Below are 13,591 nucleotides of genomic sequence, written 5' to 3'. Positions count from 1 at the left end.
TAAACATTCTTTTCAACCCTCCTGCATAAGGTGGGAGTCTCAAGATTTTGGACCTCTTCTCCTGCTCTCCCATGTTTAGCACCATATCTCCCACTTTTAAGCGATTTTTATCACTTCCGAAAAATTTTTCTTTAGAAAATCGACATTTCGCGTAATGATTAAAACAATGATTCCCTTGCGCAGCACAATTTCTCTAACACCCTTGTGATATCTAAAAGTGGATTTGTGCACAAGAGCTTTCTATATGCCAAATGCCTGCAAGAGTATACCCACCCCTCCCAAAAATTTAATTTATGTCACCCCTCCCTCAAAAAATTAGCAAGGTTCACAGGAGTTGACCCTTGGGACAGAGCTGGTGGAGCTGAAGGAAGTGAAGTCTCGTGATGGTTCAAAAGTATAGACTTGTACATGCCCATGTTTCTGATACACTTTGCGTGTCATATGTGGAGTACCTACCCAACAAGCCACTTGTTCCGCTGAAGGACGCGCTAAAGCGTAGGCTCAGAAAGCGTGACGGTCATCAGATCATGAGTTCTAGTCAAGGGGACCTTGTCCAGCTTTCGCCATCAAACCAAATGGACGAAGAGCAACAGAGTTCGCAAAACGTGGCTCTTACATTCACCCCAAGCAATGGTTGCATCCAAGGTTCTTGTGATGGTCCGGTTTGCACTTGTGGAAATGATTATGACGAGTATGAAAACGCAGAGAATGCTCCTCTAATATCCTATCAGTCCGCTGGTGACAACGAGTCTTATTTCACGGACATTCACTGTCACGAATTTAAACCTATACATTCGAATAGAAGAACCAGAAAAAAGCTGACTACTGCTAGTGTTGTGTGCTTGTTCTTTGTGGTAGCTGAAGTCGTCGGTAAGTATATTCCCGCCAGAAAACTTTATGGTCTATAAAGTTTACCGCCTGCTTATCTAAACACTAGCTAGTTTTCAAATCAAAGATGTAAACAAAGTTTGTATTTCGTTCTTTATTAGCCATCTGATAAGCCCCTTACTTTGGAATGTTTATTTTTTTTAGCTCACACGTAACTTAAGTCAGGTTTTATGATTCCCTTTATTTGATCCGCTTTACAGTATGAGTAAGCTAATACTTTAATAAGTTAATTAAGCTTCTTAATTTTCACATTCCCAATTTCCACGCTAGCTTGTGTATTTGTTTCCCTGTAGTCTAAATTTTCTGTATATTATATCCAACTGCCGTTTGAGCCGTCACTTTGAGTATACTCAAAGAATCAGCAGTTCACCCTTTCTTAATTGTTCCTCATTCATCATGTTACGCTTCAGTTGCCAGGGCTTCATTAAGCCCTATATTCTAATCGGGGGTATTCCGGGCCATTTACAGCCTTAGGCCTGCCATCCAAGTTTTCTATTTCATGGTTGTGTATGTTTCTATATGTTAGCCCTCTAAAAAGATATTGTAACTGCTCACAATTTATTTTTGGTTTTCTTTTGACACAACTCCTCTTTATGACTCCAACAAATAAATCCACCTACAATCTGTTACAAAACTAATGGGACACTTTCCCTCCCCCTTCCTCAGTGTTGGAGGGCAAATGATCACCTTGCTACTGCTTGTGTTTTGAGCCGAAAAATCGCCTCTAACCAATATTAATCTGGGGGAGAGGGTTGGCGGTTGTTCGTATGGGAAGTGTCCCACTTACTTTAGTTACGGATTGTCTGAGCAAGTGATTGACAGGTCCTGGAACAGGAAACACTATCGTTGATAACGCAACGACGATACAACTATGCGAACGTCGAAATCGAACACATACAATTATCGTGCCAGGATCGCGCATAAAATTGGACAGAAGCTTCAGAGACTAATATTTTTAACTGTAAACAATCTCATCTGTTTCTTCATATAAGAAATACCTATGACCTATGAAATACCTATACCGCCTATGAAGAATTTATTACGTGAGAGATTTTCACTACAAATTTAGTCACGCAAGCTTGTCTCGGGGAGAAGGTCAATTCAATAAATTTATCTGTTTTACAATAGTTTTGCTAAATATCTGACACTTTGACACACAGTTATGCTTGAAGAGTTCAAGCAAAGTGTATGCAATGCTTTTTCTGTGGAGCATTCGCTAAAATCGACGGCTACAGACTACGTCTTCTGTTCTTGCTTATGTGGCTCAACGATTAACACCAACGGTTAACCATTTTAAAATTGTTAAAAAAATGCCTTACGAAAGAAATTCGAACTCTAAAATAATACAGTAACAACTTGAGATTCAAGCTGATAAATTGACACTAGTTTTGTTTGAATGAGGGTTTGCATTTTGGAGAGAGAGCTCATGGTAGATGGTTGACCGTCGTTTTACTAAGATAAAAAGGAAGTTCATTTTTATATAAACAGTCTACCACGGTTGACCATTCAAAAAAGCCTTAATATATATTTTAAATCATTTGTAAGCTTCATATACCTAAATAGCTTTGTGATGGTAATAGAATAGACGAATGACTGAAGAAATCCGGCTACCATGAGTGGGAATAATATTTTTCTAAAAATGGTAGACCATACACGGTCCACACCCACTTTTTTGCACTGCCATGCTAAATGTATAAACACTTGTTGTGATGTACATTGAAAATGAAATAAGACAAGGCTCATGTTTTCTACAACAGATTATCGGCCTATTTATCGCTTTCTTTAGTCGATTTGTTATTTATTGTTTAATTGGGAAATACTTATTAGGCGATGATCTTTTTAGTCTCTACCCTTGTATTTATTACCTAAATTGGCCATAAAAGCGGTGTTTTTATCGGCTAAATACTCCGAGGGATGGCTGCTTTTGCAAATGGAGAAAATCGACACGATATATAGACAGCCTCTTTTAAATTTTATATTTTACAAAATTATAGTCTGCAAATATCCTAGCGCACCTTATTAAATTCAAATCAATTGAATAAAATATTCCAAATAGCGCATAGATATCCCAAAAGTATTTTCTGGGGACGTCAACATCTTTACTTCAAGCTCGAATAATTAATAGATTGAAAAACTTTCACTAGGGTGTGCGAATAAAGAGAATACAATTTATGAAATCGGTGATAAGCGTGGCAAATTCCAATCATTCCACTTCTGAGACAATCTGTTACAAAACTAATGGGACACTTTCCCTCCCCCTTCCTCGGTGTTGGAGGGCAAATGATCACCTTGTTACTGCTTGTGTTTTGAGCCGAAAAATCGCCTCTAACCAATATTAATCTGGGGGAGAGGGTTGGCGGTTGTTCGTATGGGAAGTGTCCCACTTAGTTTTGTTGTGGATTGTAGCTGCAGAATCCAACATAGCCACTAGTGGTGATAGCTCAGTGGTCTGTAATATGACTCCAAAAAAAAAAATTAGTGCATCAACCATAAATCTGTAATATGATTCATACAAAAAAACAATTAGTGCATCAACCATTAACCAACATCCTTAAAGTTGAATTACCATTTTGATTTCCTGACTAAGGATTTCCTGATTCTGTTTTATGAAAATAATAATTTTTTCGGGGGGGGGGGGGGGGGGTGGAGAGAGAGCCAGGAGAGAAATGAGCATACAGGTCAACTCGCATTCATAATTTAGGGCCTTCTTCTCTTTTTTAGTGAAGCCCAATTTTAACACAGCCACCCGCTTTTTTCTAAAATGTCATGAGCTTTTATGCTAAATCGCCCTTGCATTTAAGGAGAGAAAAGGTTAAAACTTTTACTGGTCACTAAAATTATTGGCAATCAAATTGATGATGCTTTTGAAAATCAGCAACATTGTGTTTGAAGCTGCCTTTTGTAAACTCATAGTTGGATGGCTAATTAGTTTATGGAAGATTCTTTATCATCACTACAGGGGCAGCGGAGTGGCCCCATAAGTGGTGGGGTGGGGGGAGGGCAAAAGTTGGGGGAGGGGTGGGTAGTGGTTTCAGGGGAGGGGTGGGTGGTGATTTCAAATTAATTCTTAAGCGCTATTTTTAAGAACGCAGAGAATAATCTCAGTTTTTATGCAAGGGATTTTAAACTGTTCAACAAATTTGTTGTCTGTTGCTTATGTACTGCTTGAAACCCGTTGGTAAAAAGAAGCGTTCATATATAATGAAACATCTGCTCAGAAATCGCTTTCAAAAGTGGGGGGCTGGCGCCCCCCTGCCCCTACCCTTCCGCTGCCCCTACCCTTCCGCTGCCCCTACCCTTCCGCTGCCCCTACCCTTCCGCTGCCCCTGATAGAACTCTTGCTAAGACATAATTGCTCAGGTACTTTTGATTGAGAATGTAAGACATTGTGAAGTGTTTGCCAATAAAACCTTTTTTGAGATAAAGAGGAATATATTAGAGCTGTATATTTTACTCCACCTTCTCAAACAAACAATGTGTTTCATGATTGACAAAGCCAAAATCTTCTATTCATAATTGCTGCCTTTCTTTCCAGTACATATGGAATGTTTAATGGCACGATACTGTAAATAATTTTTTTATTATGAAGCCATATTTTGAGTTTATATTTTCAAAGGTAAATTGATCAATTGGCACATATTTTGGCTGCCTGGCACTTAATCATTTCCAGACTGTCATGTGAAATGTTTGAAAATAAAAGCTCTATTGTCCTAGATATAAGTTGCTTTGCCAAATGTTCTTCCCTCTCTCCAGCTCAACTCAGATTGACTGGTAGGCCTACAGCATATGGCAAAAAGGCTCCAGCAATAATAGATGTTTTTTTTTTTAATTAGCCCTGTATGTCACCAATTTTTTTTCTTATTGTCTTTGTTAAATGCAAAGAGACTAAAATAGCTGTTGAGTTGACAAATAATATGTTAATTATTTGTATCAAAATGCAGTGAGAAATAATGTTTTTTGGGTTTCTGTGGAAGATTTCAGTGGCCAAAAATGGCCTAAAAGGGCTGGCAGGCATCAGGTCAGGTGTAGTTTTAATTTTCCTCTCTAGGTTTTGAAAAATAAAATCGTCGCCTGAAACTCAGGCTAGGAAGCCTTTCAATATTCAGATGTTATTTGTGTCTGTCATTGTCGTTCTCTTTATCCTTAGGCGCTTTTGGTCCAAATGATAAACAATTCCATAGTATCTGTGAGGAGTGGTTTATAATGTTTCCTATCATTGCTTTATTTGCCTGCATTATTACATTTTATACCCTTTGTTTACAGGTGGATACCTGGCTCATAGCTTGGCTATCATGACCGATGCAGCTCATATGCTGTCGGACTTTGCTGCATTCATGATCAGCTTGTTTGCAATTTGGGTGGCAGAGTGGCAGCCTGACAAGAAGAGAACATTCGGGTATTATCGTGCTGGTAAGCATATTATGATAGGGATAATGTTATTTTCTTGTACAGTATAGTGGTATAAATAAGATGGATACATAATAACTTTCTATACCCATCTTCTCATTTTTTTGTTTATTTATTGATCATTATGTCCTCAAAGTTTGTGTTTCTTTCTGAAATAAATTTTTCATAGTTTATGAAGTGGAAAACAAATGTTATAGAAGCAAGTGATTGCCTCCATGAGAGCAAATAAGGCTTTTAAAACAGTAGTCTCCCACCTTTTACATGTCAACCTTGTTATCTTCAAACCTTAAACACCTTAAACTCTGGTTTGATTTGACCTAGCTTGTATTCATTATTTTCGTGAGTTTTTTTTCCAAACAAGGTGATTTTGGCTATAACTGGAAGATTTTTCTGTTCACTGTTTTTGTTGTGTTATCATTTATTACATACGATAACAAATTTCCAGATTGGAGTAGCAGAGGCAAAGCTACAGTAAGCAGACGCGAACACAGGATTGGCTGAGGGGGGGTGCCCAGTCATTAGGTATCATGGGAAAAGCATTGTTTTTAAAAAAAAATTATAAAAAAGGATCCACTTCTGGGTACCCTGTGCACCCCCCTGTGTACATTTGCACCCCCCTGTGTACATGTGCACCCCCCTGTGTACATGCGCACCCGCCTGTGTACATGCCTGGTCAGATGTAGAAAAGAAGTCACTCAATATTTGCCATATACTACTCTATTTAAAGCTTAAATGAACAGTCTACTTGATGCGTGTCGATATTCATTTTTTCAGAAATCCTTGGTGCTCTTGTGTCAGTGCTTATCATATGGGTACTGACAGGGATTCTTGTCTACTTGGCTGTCCAGCGGGTCATCACCAAGGACTTTGACATCAATGCTGACATCATGTTAATTACAGCTGGTGTTGCGCTTGGGATAAATATATTGTAAGTTTTTATGCAGTATCACGCACTCACTGTGAGAACTTTTACCAGAGAAGTTTAATGCCAACCGCTGTGATTTTGGTGCCTTTACAAGGTTAAACAAGTCATTAGACATGTTGGAAGCTGTTGATATTAATTTTTGATTCTCCAAAAGGCAATGTTTTTGTGATTTTCCCTGTTGATTGCACATTGAGTTTTTGGGTGGCAAACTTGTGCATGCTCCGGCTTTTAGCAGCAAAATAACAACAATAAAAACAACACATGCTATAAAAGGGATAGCTCTACCCCCTCTTTCGCTTCTTATGTACCATTTGTTATTCTGAATACTGTAGATTTAGTTGAGTGGACTAAAGACAACAATGGTAAAAAGAACAGCAGTACTATGTAATACAATATCTTGAAAGTACAATAAAAGTATTGAACTATAAGTTATATTCGGTAAAGTCCAAAAAGCATATTTTCAACAGCAACAATGATAAAAATTGTCTTTGAGAAATCAAAGACAGCATGTGCTTGTTTTGTATTGGAAAGCAAAATTTAAATGCAAACAACAAATTTGAAAAATTCAGTGCTTCAAAATCCATGCAGTCTTAGTTCTCTGTTGAGAAGAGGCCAATAATTGGGCTGAGTTATCAGCCTTTTTTTAGCAGAGCTCTGCATTTAGTTAAGTCAAAGAATACCTTATGCAAGTTCCTTTTTATAGTGCATGATATAGTATTTACAAATTTGTATTGAATTTTTAGACTGGGGATAATTTTGCACCAGTCTGGTGTGGGTCATGGGCACAGCCATGGTGGCGGGGGGCATGACCATGGTGGCAGTCACTCACATAGCGCATCGCATGGCAAGCCCAGGAGCGGTAGTGTCCTGGAGAAAGAGAACATTAATGTGCGAGCAGCCTTCATACATGTGCTTGGTGATGTTGTCCAAAGCGTTGGAGTATTAATTGCTGCATATATCATCAAATATAAGGTAATATCCAGGTGCTATGTGCTATATGTACTACAAAATTTCACAGTCTGGTGAACCATAAAGTTGTTTTAAAAACGAGAAACATAGATAACAGAGCTGGTCAAAGCAGTTTGAATTTTTCAAACCTTATAACTAACACCTAACCAAAGAAGCAACTTTGCCCCACAACTGCATGGAAATACGATCACATTTGAAAAGCACGGACCCCAATATCCCCCTCATTTACAATAAACTGAATATAAGAGGAATCAGTCAAAAACACATTCTACTAACAAGTTACGCATTACATAGATAAATTTATAAATTTAGAAGTACAAAAATCGCTTAGTCTGTTTGTGCAAGGCCTTGGAGTGAGAGCGTTGGTACTCCCTGACCTGAGAGCATACCCATGATGTGGATACCATGCGCGCTTTGCACGGATTTTAAGGGCTCTGACTTGCGCGGACAGAAGAAACTTGTGACAAGGCTCTCCATGCCGCGTGGAGAGGTTCTGCAGGCCAGTAACTTCCAGAGCAATCTGATAACTTAAGCCAGGGAGTATGATACGAAGGGCTCTACGCTGTACACTCTTAATAACATGTTCATGATAGTCTGGCAGGGCTGACCATACGGGCGAGGCATATTTTAAAATTGACCTTATTAGCGAGATGTAAATACGGACCAGATCCTTAGTGGGTACTGATCTCCTAAGGAGCCTGATAGCGTATGGGCGTTTATTTGCCTTCCGAACCATATAATATCTGATGGGGCTGATGCAGTAATGGGTATCTTATGTGGATCAGACTTTGGGTACAGCATCCATCCAATAATAAAACTTTCTGTGTTTTTTTCCTCACAGCCTTCTTGGAAGCTTGCTGACCCAATCTGCACCTTTCTGTTCTCTATTCTGGTCTTGATAACCACACTGAACATCGTCCGTGACACTATCCATGTTCTAATGGAAGGTAGTATATGATTTTTAAGTTTTTAGCATATTTAGGTAGCTGTAGTAAAAGGAAATGTATAGAAAGTTCAATGACTAGCTAGAAGAAGCATCTATTTCATGGATAAATTAATTAAATTAATCAAAAATAAGATTATTTTTTAAACTAAGTGAATTTATCCATGCACCTACTAAATTCTTTTCAAGGTACACCTAAGAATGTGAACTATAATGCTGTTAAGGCCGGACTTGAAAACATCCAGGGAGTGGTGGCTGCTCATAGTCTGCATATCTGGTCCCTAACCGTGAACAAGGCAGCGCTTGCTGTACACTTGGCTGTTGGTAGGTCTTTGTATATGAATGATCTTCAACCTGCCGTGTGTAGCTAGGGGTCTAACTTTACTGGTGCTAAAGCTGTGATATACGATGCAGGTTTATTTATATTGGTAGGTCTTTGTATATGAATGGGCTTTTACCTGCCGTGTGTACCTAGAGGTCTAACTTTATTGGTGCTAAAGCTGTTATGCACGATGCGGGTTTATATTCATAGTAATTCTTTTCAATGCCATTGACTCGATTTTTCTTCTCTAGGCCCAAATGTCGACTCCCAAAAGGTCCTCAATATCGCCCACCAAAAATTAAAGACCCAGTTCCAGATATTCCACAGCACCATTCAAGTGGAGCTTTACCAGGAATCCGTCATGCAGAGTTGCACCGAGTGCCAGGACCTAAAGGATTAGATTCCTGTACAGTCCACCCCATGCGAGGCTGTATGACGTGGAAGAGTTTTTCTGCAAATGCTACTATGAAAAAGATTGAACTTCGCTGAAACGTTTACCTGGAATCCAGTGTTCCTCTCTGAAACGCACAGTCACCCATAACCAGTCTTATCCACCATGAAGTGCACCTGAAAGAAGCACACTCTGCTGGAGACTTTAGTAGTGCACGAGATTTGAGGATTCAGAGACATCGCGCAATAACATTGATAGACAAAATATTTTAACCCCCTTGTTAATGTTTTTACGGCTTATTTTCATACAAAATTTTTAATTCACTCAACCGCCGTAATGTTTGCTTTGAAAATAGCAAGTAATGGAAGTGCTTTTTGCCAAATTATAGGAAATTAATATCCACCTGAATTTATAGAGATTTCTAGTACCACCCATAGTAATGGAGATAGATTGCGCCTTTTGAGCTTTAACTTCTCTTTTCCTGATTTTTCCTGATGTTTTCGCCAATTTCTACGGGCGCTGATTTCCCGATAAAGTATCTTCATAGGTGGTTTAATGGCTCATTTAAAGGCTTGTTTTTTTTGCTCGACATATCACGTGATTTATGCAGGTTATAGTTTTTATTTGTTTTATTACCGTTGATTAATTTAATAGGAAGTTGATTTACCAATTTGAAAGCCAGCATAGTATAAAATGTCATTACCAAGACGTGACTCGGACATCAAAAATATTTTTCATACTATATTTTGGATAATTTCGAAATTATTTTACATATATTACCAGGATCTTGGTATAATAAATTTGTGCAGAATGATATATAGTTTGTGTATTTATGCACTTTTACTCTCCCCGTTACACGCCCCTTCGGCCGTCAGAAAGTATTGAAATGGAATGAGTACTAATATAGAAAGCATAGCGAGAGGAGATTTTGTTTGATGAGCAGCAGATAGTTTAATCACGCTAAATACCTCGGCCCCGAGTTCGAAATCTACGCGCTTAGCTTCCGGGGGTGGTCAAATTTTTATCGTAAAACTCACCCCCTCTCCAACCCTCCACTTCTTTTGGGATTTCGCACCCCCACAATTAAAACACGAATAAACTCAAAAAATAGCCTAAAAAACCTGATCAAAACCAGTGCTGATCGCCTGTATGGTCCTAGCGCATGGTGTGCTCAGGTGATCGGGATATCTGGATGTTCTCAGTCTGCGGCCTCACCGCGAACAAGCTGGACGTTCTTATGAAAAAAGAAAAAAAAAAGAGTTTATGCAGTGTATTCCTTTTTACTGTTTGATAGCGATTCGCTGATGCAGTATCTTACTGGTATCATCTGTAGTTGGGTGGGGAAGGTTGGGCTACATCAAGAGACCATGATCTCTTGGCTATATATATTAAAGGGAAAATCTATTCTAGGGCGTAGGAGTATGAAGAAGCAGAAACGTGACGCGGGAGTAAGCTGTTTAGCCACCCACAGCACAAAACCAAGTTGGCTACCCTTGTCTTTTCGAGCTTCGCGGAGACTTCGCGGCGCTCTTCTTCAAATCGTTGTCGCCGCGAAGCTTGGAGCCACTGTGGTAGCCTGCGTGCAGCCGGAAATGTGGTAGCCAGGATACTATTAATTTTTAACTCACCATAAAATGGAAATCTTATTCTTAAAGATAAATAAAATCTCAATAACTCCTCCGTCCCTAGAATTATCCCGAGGTTGATACTACTGTGTAAAAAAGTAGGTCATTAAAACGTATGGTTCTCGACAGTTCAGCGCAATATAGTCCCATGGGACGTGACGTCACTGAATATATAATCTTCTAGTTCAGGTCGCCATTTTGGTTTCGCAACGAAAAGCTGAGAGCGTATCGCAATCCAAGTCCATCCGTTGGATAAATCAAAAGAACCATATTCACAACAAAAACAAGGGTTTATAAAACACCAAAGACTTCGCATGTCCATCCAGAATTTGCAAGTGTATAGTAAGTAAAGAGTATTTTATAGCAGAAGAATGTCTGAAATTGTTTATGCGTCATATGCTAAATGGAGCAACTGATCTGGACTGCTTCTAACGGCTTTAAAATGAAAGACTTTTTTCTTTCTTCACAATATGCTGTCAAATATATGCTAGGTTCCTCAGAGTTTTTGAGAGAGGGTAATATCTACTCTAATTCTCATTTAGATCCGTTTGAGGACGCCTCAAAAGGTGACGGCGAAAGCAATACAAGTGTCCAAAGAGACGTCATTCACGTCCGGATCCAACAGCGGAACGGTAGAAAGACTTTGACAACAATCCAAGGCATATCAGATGAATATGATAAAAAGAAGCTAGTGAAGGCCTTCAAAAAGGTAACTTTAACATCGTCCCTCTTTTCGATGATGTCAGAACTTCGTCCGTTTATTTATTTTTTCTTTGTTTACTCACTCCTCAATGAACTAATAATAACGAGCTGTAATTCTCAGTTACATGTATCGACCTTAGATCCAACCCCTACATAGGGAAAGTTCAGCTCTTCATTGTTCTGTTGTTGCTGTAACGTTCCATCTGTTAAGGCCAAGTTACACGAGGCAATTTTCATCTGCAACTGGCAATGATGGCGAATAAAAAAATGTTTTTTCAGTTGCAGAGGGATGTCACACACTTGCAATGTTTTTTTCGCAATGCAACACATCTGCCGTCAACAGCTCTTCGCCAATATACGGCCAGAAAACAGTAACTCTGATTGGTTCATTTTGAAAACCCAATGCGTTGCCAAAGCATGTCACATGCATCAACTTGTCTCGATTTGTTGTTAAAAGTAGAGACGTGCTCTACTTTTCGCCAAAAATTTTTCACAACAATTTGCTGCATTGCCAGTTGCAAAAAGGGGATGTTACACAAGGCAATTACGCATTCAACAATCATTGTGTTGCCAGTTGCAGACAAAAATTGCCTCGTGTAACTTGGCCTTAAGAGACATAGATCTTGGAACTGTTAGTGTTAGGCACCCTTCATATTCATGTTCTGTCATGCCAAATCTAATTATTTGGATTGAGCATGTGAATACTTAAGTGTCGGAGCAATTATGTTTGGCACGCAGAATATAGTTCACCTAGACATTAATCAATGGCTGCGTCAGTCGTGCTGTACTGAAGAAGTATGCACTGATTGAAACATCAAGATTTTGTCATGCCAGATCTAATACCACATTTGTTTTTATTTGAGCTGCATAAACTCCACATCACACCATTTCGCAGTTACAGTGGCCGCTAACCAATGAGATATTGTCAAGAAAGCAGACAAAAGATACAGTCACACATATGCACTAAATCAACGTCAGCGCAAATCTAAGAGACAGTTCGATTGTCAATTGCTGGCTTTGTGTTTATCAGTATTTTCTTGGTGACAGTAGCTAAAAAGGCATTCCACTTTGATGTTGTTTTGGTTGTGATTGATCTAAAGCTGTGACAGATGCAGAACTGGAAAAAAGTCATGCCTTAAAACCAGTGTAAGCCTCCGTCACACAATCACTTTTTGGCTGCAACCTGTCTCTAAAAAAATATCGCAAGCTGCACAGGACATATTTTCATGTGTTTTTTCATAAACAATTTGTACCAGAGAAAAAGAAACTGTATGACAAAGCTTTTACAGGGCTTAGTAATGTTAGTAAAACTAACCTGTTATTTCCAATGCTGTATTCTTGGACCTTAGCTCATGGGTGGACTTGCCCCTTAGTATATTAGAAATTTTATAAAGTAATGGGTATGAGTTGGCTGCCCCCTTGTTAATACAAGAATAACTGAAGCTTGTTAACAGTCAGCATTACAAATACCCCTGGAAACATCAGAGTTTATAGATTGTGTAAATTAATAATCCCTGCATTCTGATTGGCCTCTTATGTTGTAATTACTGCATTTCAATGTACACTTCGGTTATCTTATGCTGTCTCTCTATCTTTCAGCAATTTGCCTGCAATGGAACAGTCGTAGATCACCCAGAGTATGGTGAATGCATCCAGCTGCAGGGAGACCAAAGAGCACATGCTCAAGAGTTCTTGCTGCAAATAGACCTGGCAAAGAAAGACCAAATCAAAGTCCATGGCTTCTGAACAAGCACAGGCTGTTTTATGTTGAACAATTTAGTTTGTACATATGTAACAACAACAAGAACAATGTATGTGTGCATTTTTACATCACAAAGCCTAAAATCTAACTGTCCAAGCTAACGCTGTGTAGTTAGATATTTTAATGCAGCATAAGAACAGTATTGGCTATATGTTCTAAATGACATTGATCTTTAAAGTATAACATATAAATGAGAAAAATCCCATCTAAAGTATGCATTATTTTCTGTTTTTTTTTTGTGTGTGTGTGTGGGGGGGGAGGGTGTTTCTGAGAAATCAAAATTTGCATGGGAAAGCTAGGAGAGTTAATGAGAAGTCGTATCTTGCAAGGGAGCTAAGAGTGTCGATGAGAAATCATATCTTGCAAGGGAAGGCTAAGAGTGCTGATGAGAAATCATATCTTGCAAGGGTGCTAAAAGTGTTAATGAGAAGTCATATCTTGCAAGGGAGCTAAGAGTGTTGATGAGAATTCATATCTTGCAAGGGAGCTAAGAGTGTTGATGAGAATTCATATCTTGCAAGGGAAGGCTAAGAGTGTTGATGAGAAGTCGTATCTTGCAAGGGAGCTAAGAGTTTTGATGAGAAATCATCTTGTAAGGGAGCTAAGAGTGTTGATGAGAATTCATATCTTGCAAGGGAGCTAAGAGTGTTGATGAGA

The 13,591-nt window shown here is 38.9% G+C and overlaps 2 protein-coding genes across 2 annotated transcripts; both read left to right on the top strand.

The window, feature by feature from the left end:
* The first annotated feature begins 368 nt into the window (after positions 1–368).
* LOC5515495 (zinc transporter 2) lies at positions 369–9,661 on the top strand. Its single transcript, XM_032385263.2, has 7 exons — positions 369–870; positions 5,152–5,298; positions 6,070–6,223; positions 6,964–7,192; positions 8,031–8,136; positions 8,322–8,456; positions 8,706–9,661. Exons 1-7 carry the CDS (start codon positions 384–386, stop codon positions 8,852–8,854), a joined length of 1,407 nt encoding a protein of 468 aa, XP_032241154.2. The 5' UTR covers positions 369–383; the 3' UTR covers positions 8,855–9,661.
* Positions 9,662–10,640: 979 nt separating this feature from the next.
* On the top strand, positions 10,641–13,145 carry LOC5515502 (eukaryotic translation initiation factor 1). Its single transcript, XM_001635624.3, has 3 exons — positions 10,641–10,812; positions 11,013–11,179; positions 12,772–13,145. Exons 1-3 carry the CDS (start codon positions 10,785–10,787, stop codon positions 12,916–12,918), a joined length of 342 nt encoding a protein of 113 aa, XP_001635674.1. The 5' UTR covers positions 10,641–10,784; the 3' UTR covers positions 12,919–13,145.
* The last annotated feature ends 446 nt before the right edge of the window (positions 13,146–13,591 follow it).

This window comes from Nematostella vectensis, chromosome 2, assembly GCF_932526225.1.
Source record: "Nematostella vectensis chromosome 2, jaNemVect1.1, whole genome shotgun sequence".
Taxonomy (NCBI): Eukaryota; Metazoa; Cnidaria; class Anthozoa; order Actiniaria; family Edwardsiidae; genus Nematostella; species Nematostella vectensis.
The sequence above is the reverse complement of the archived record's forward strand: the minus strand, read 5'-3'. Positions and strand labels throughout refer to the sequence as shown.

Excerpts from the sequence above, each read along its gene's own strand:
- LOC5515495 (XM_032385263.2), top strand. The coding sequence starts at position 384 with ATGGTTCAAAAGTATAGACTTGTACATGCCCATGTTTCTGATACACTT. Across the intron at positions 6,224-6,963 it reads GCGCTTGGGATAAATATATT|ACTGGGGATAATTTTGCACC; the intron begins GTAAGTTTTTAT and ends TTGAATTTTTAG. Across the intron at positions 8,457-8,705 it reads TGCTGTACACTTGGCTGTTG|GCCCAAATGTCGACTCCCAA; the intron begins GTAGGTCTTTGT and ends TTTCTTCTCTAG.
- LOC5515502 (XM_001635624.3), top strand. The coding sequence starts at position 10,785 with ATGTCCATCCAGAATTTGCAAGTGTATA. Across the intron at positions 10,813-11,012 it reads CCAGAATTTGCAAGTGTATA|ATCCGTTTGAGGACGCCTCA; the intron begins GTAAGTAAAGAG and ends ATTCTCATTTAG. Across the intron at positions 11,180-12,771 it reads TAGTGAAGGCCTTCAAAAAG|CAATTTGCCTGCAATGGAAC; the intron begins GTAACTTTAACA and ends TCTATCTTTCAG.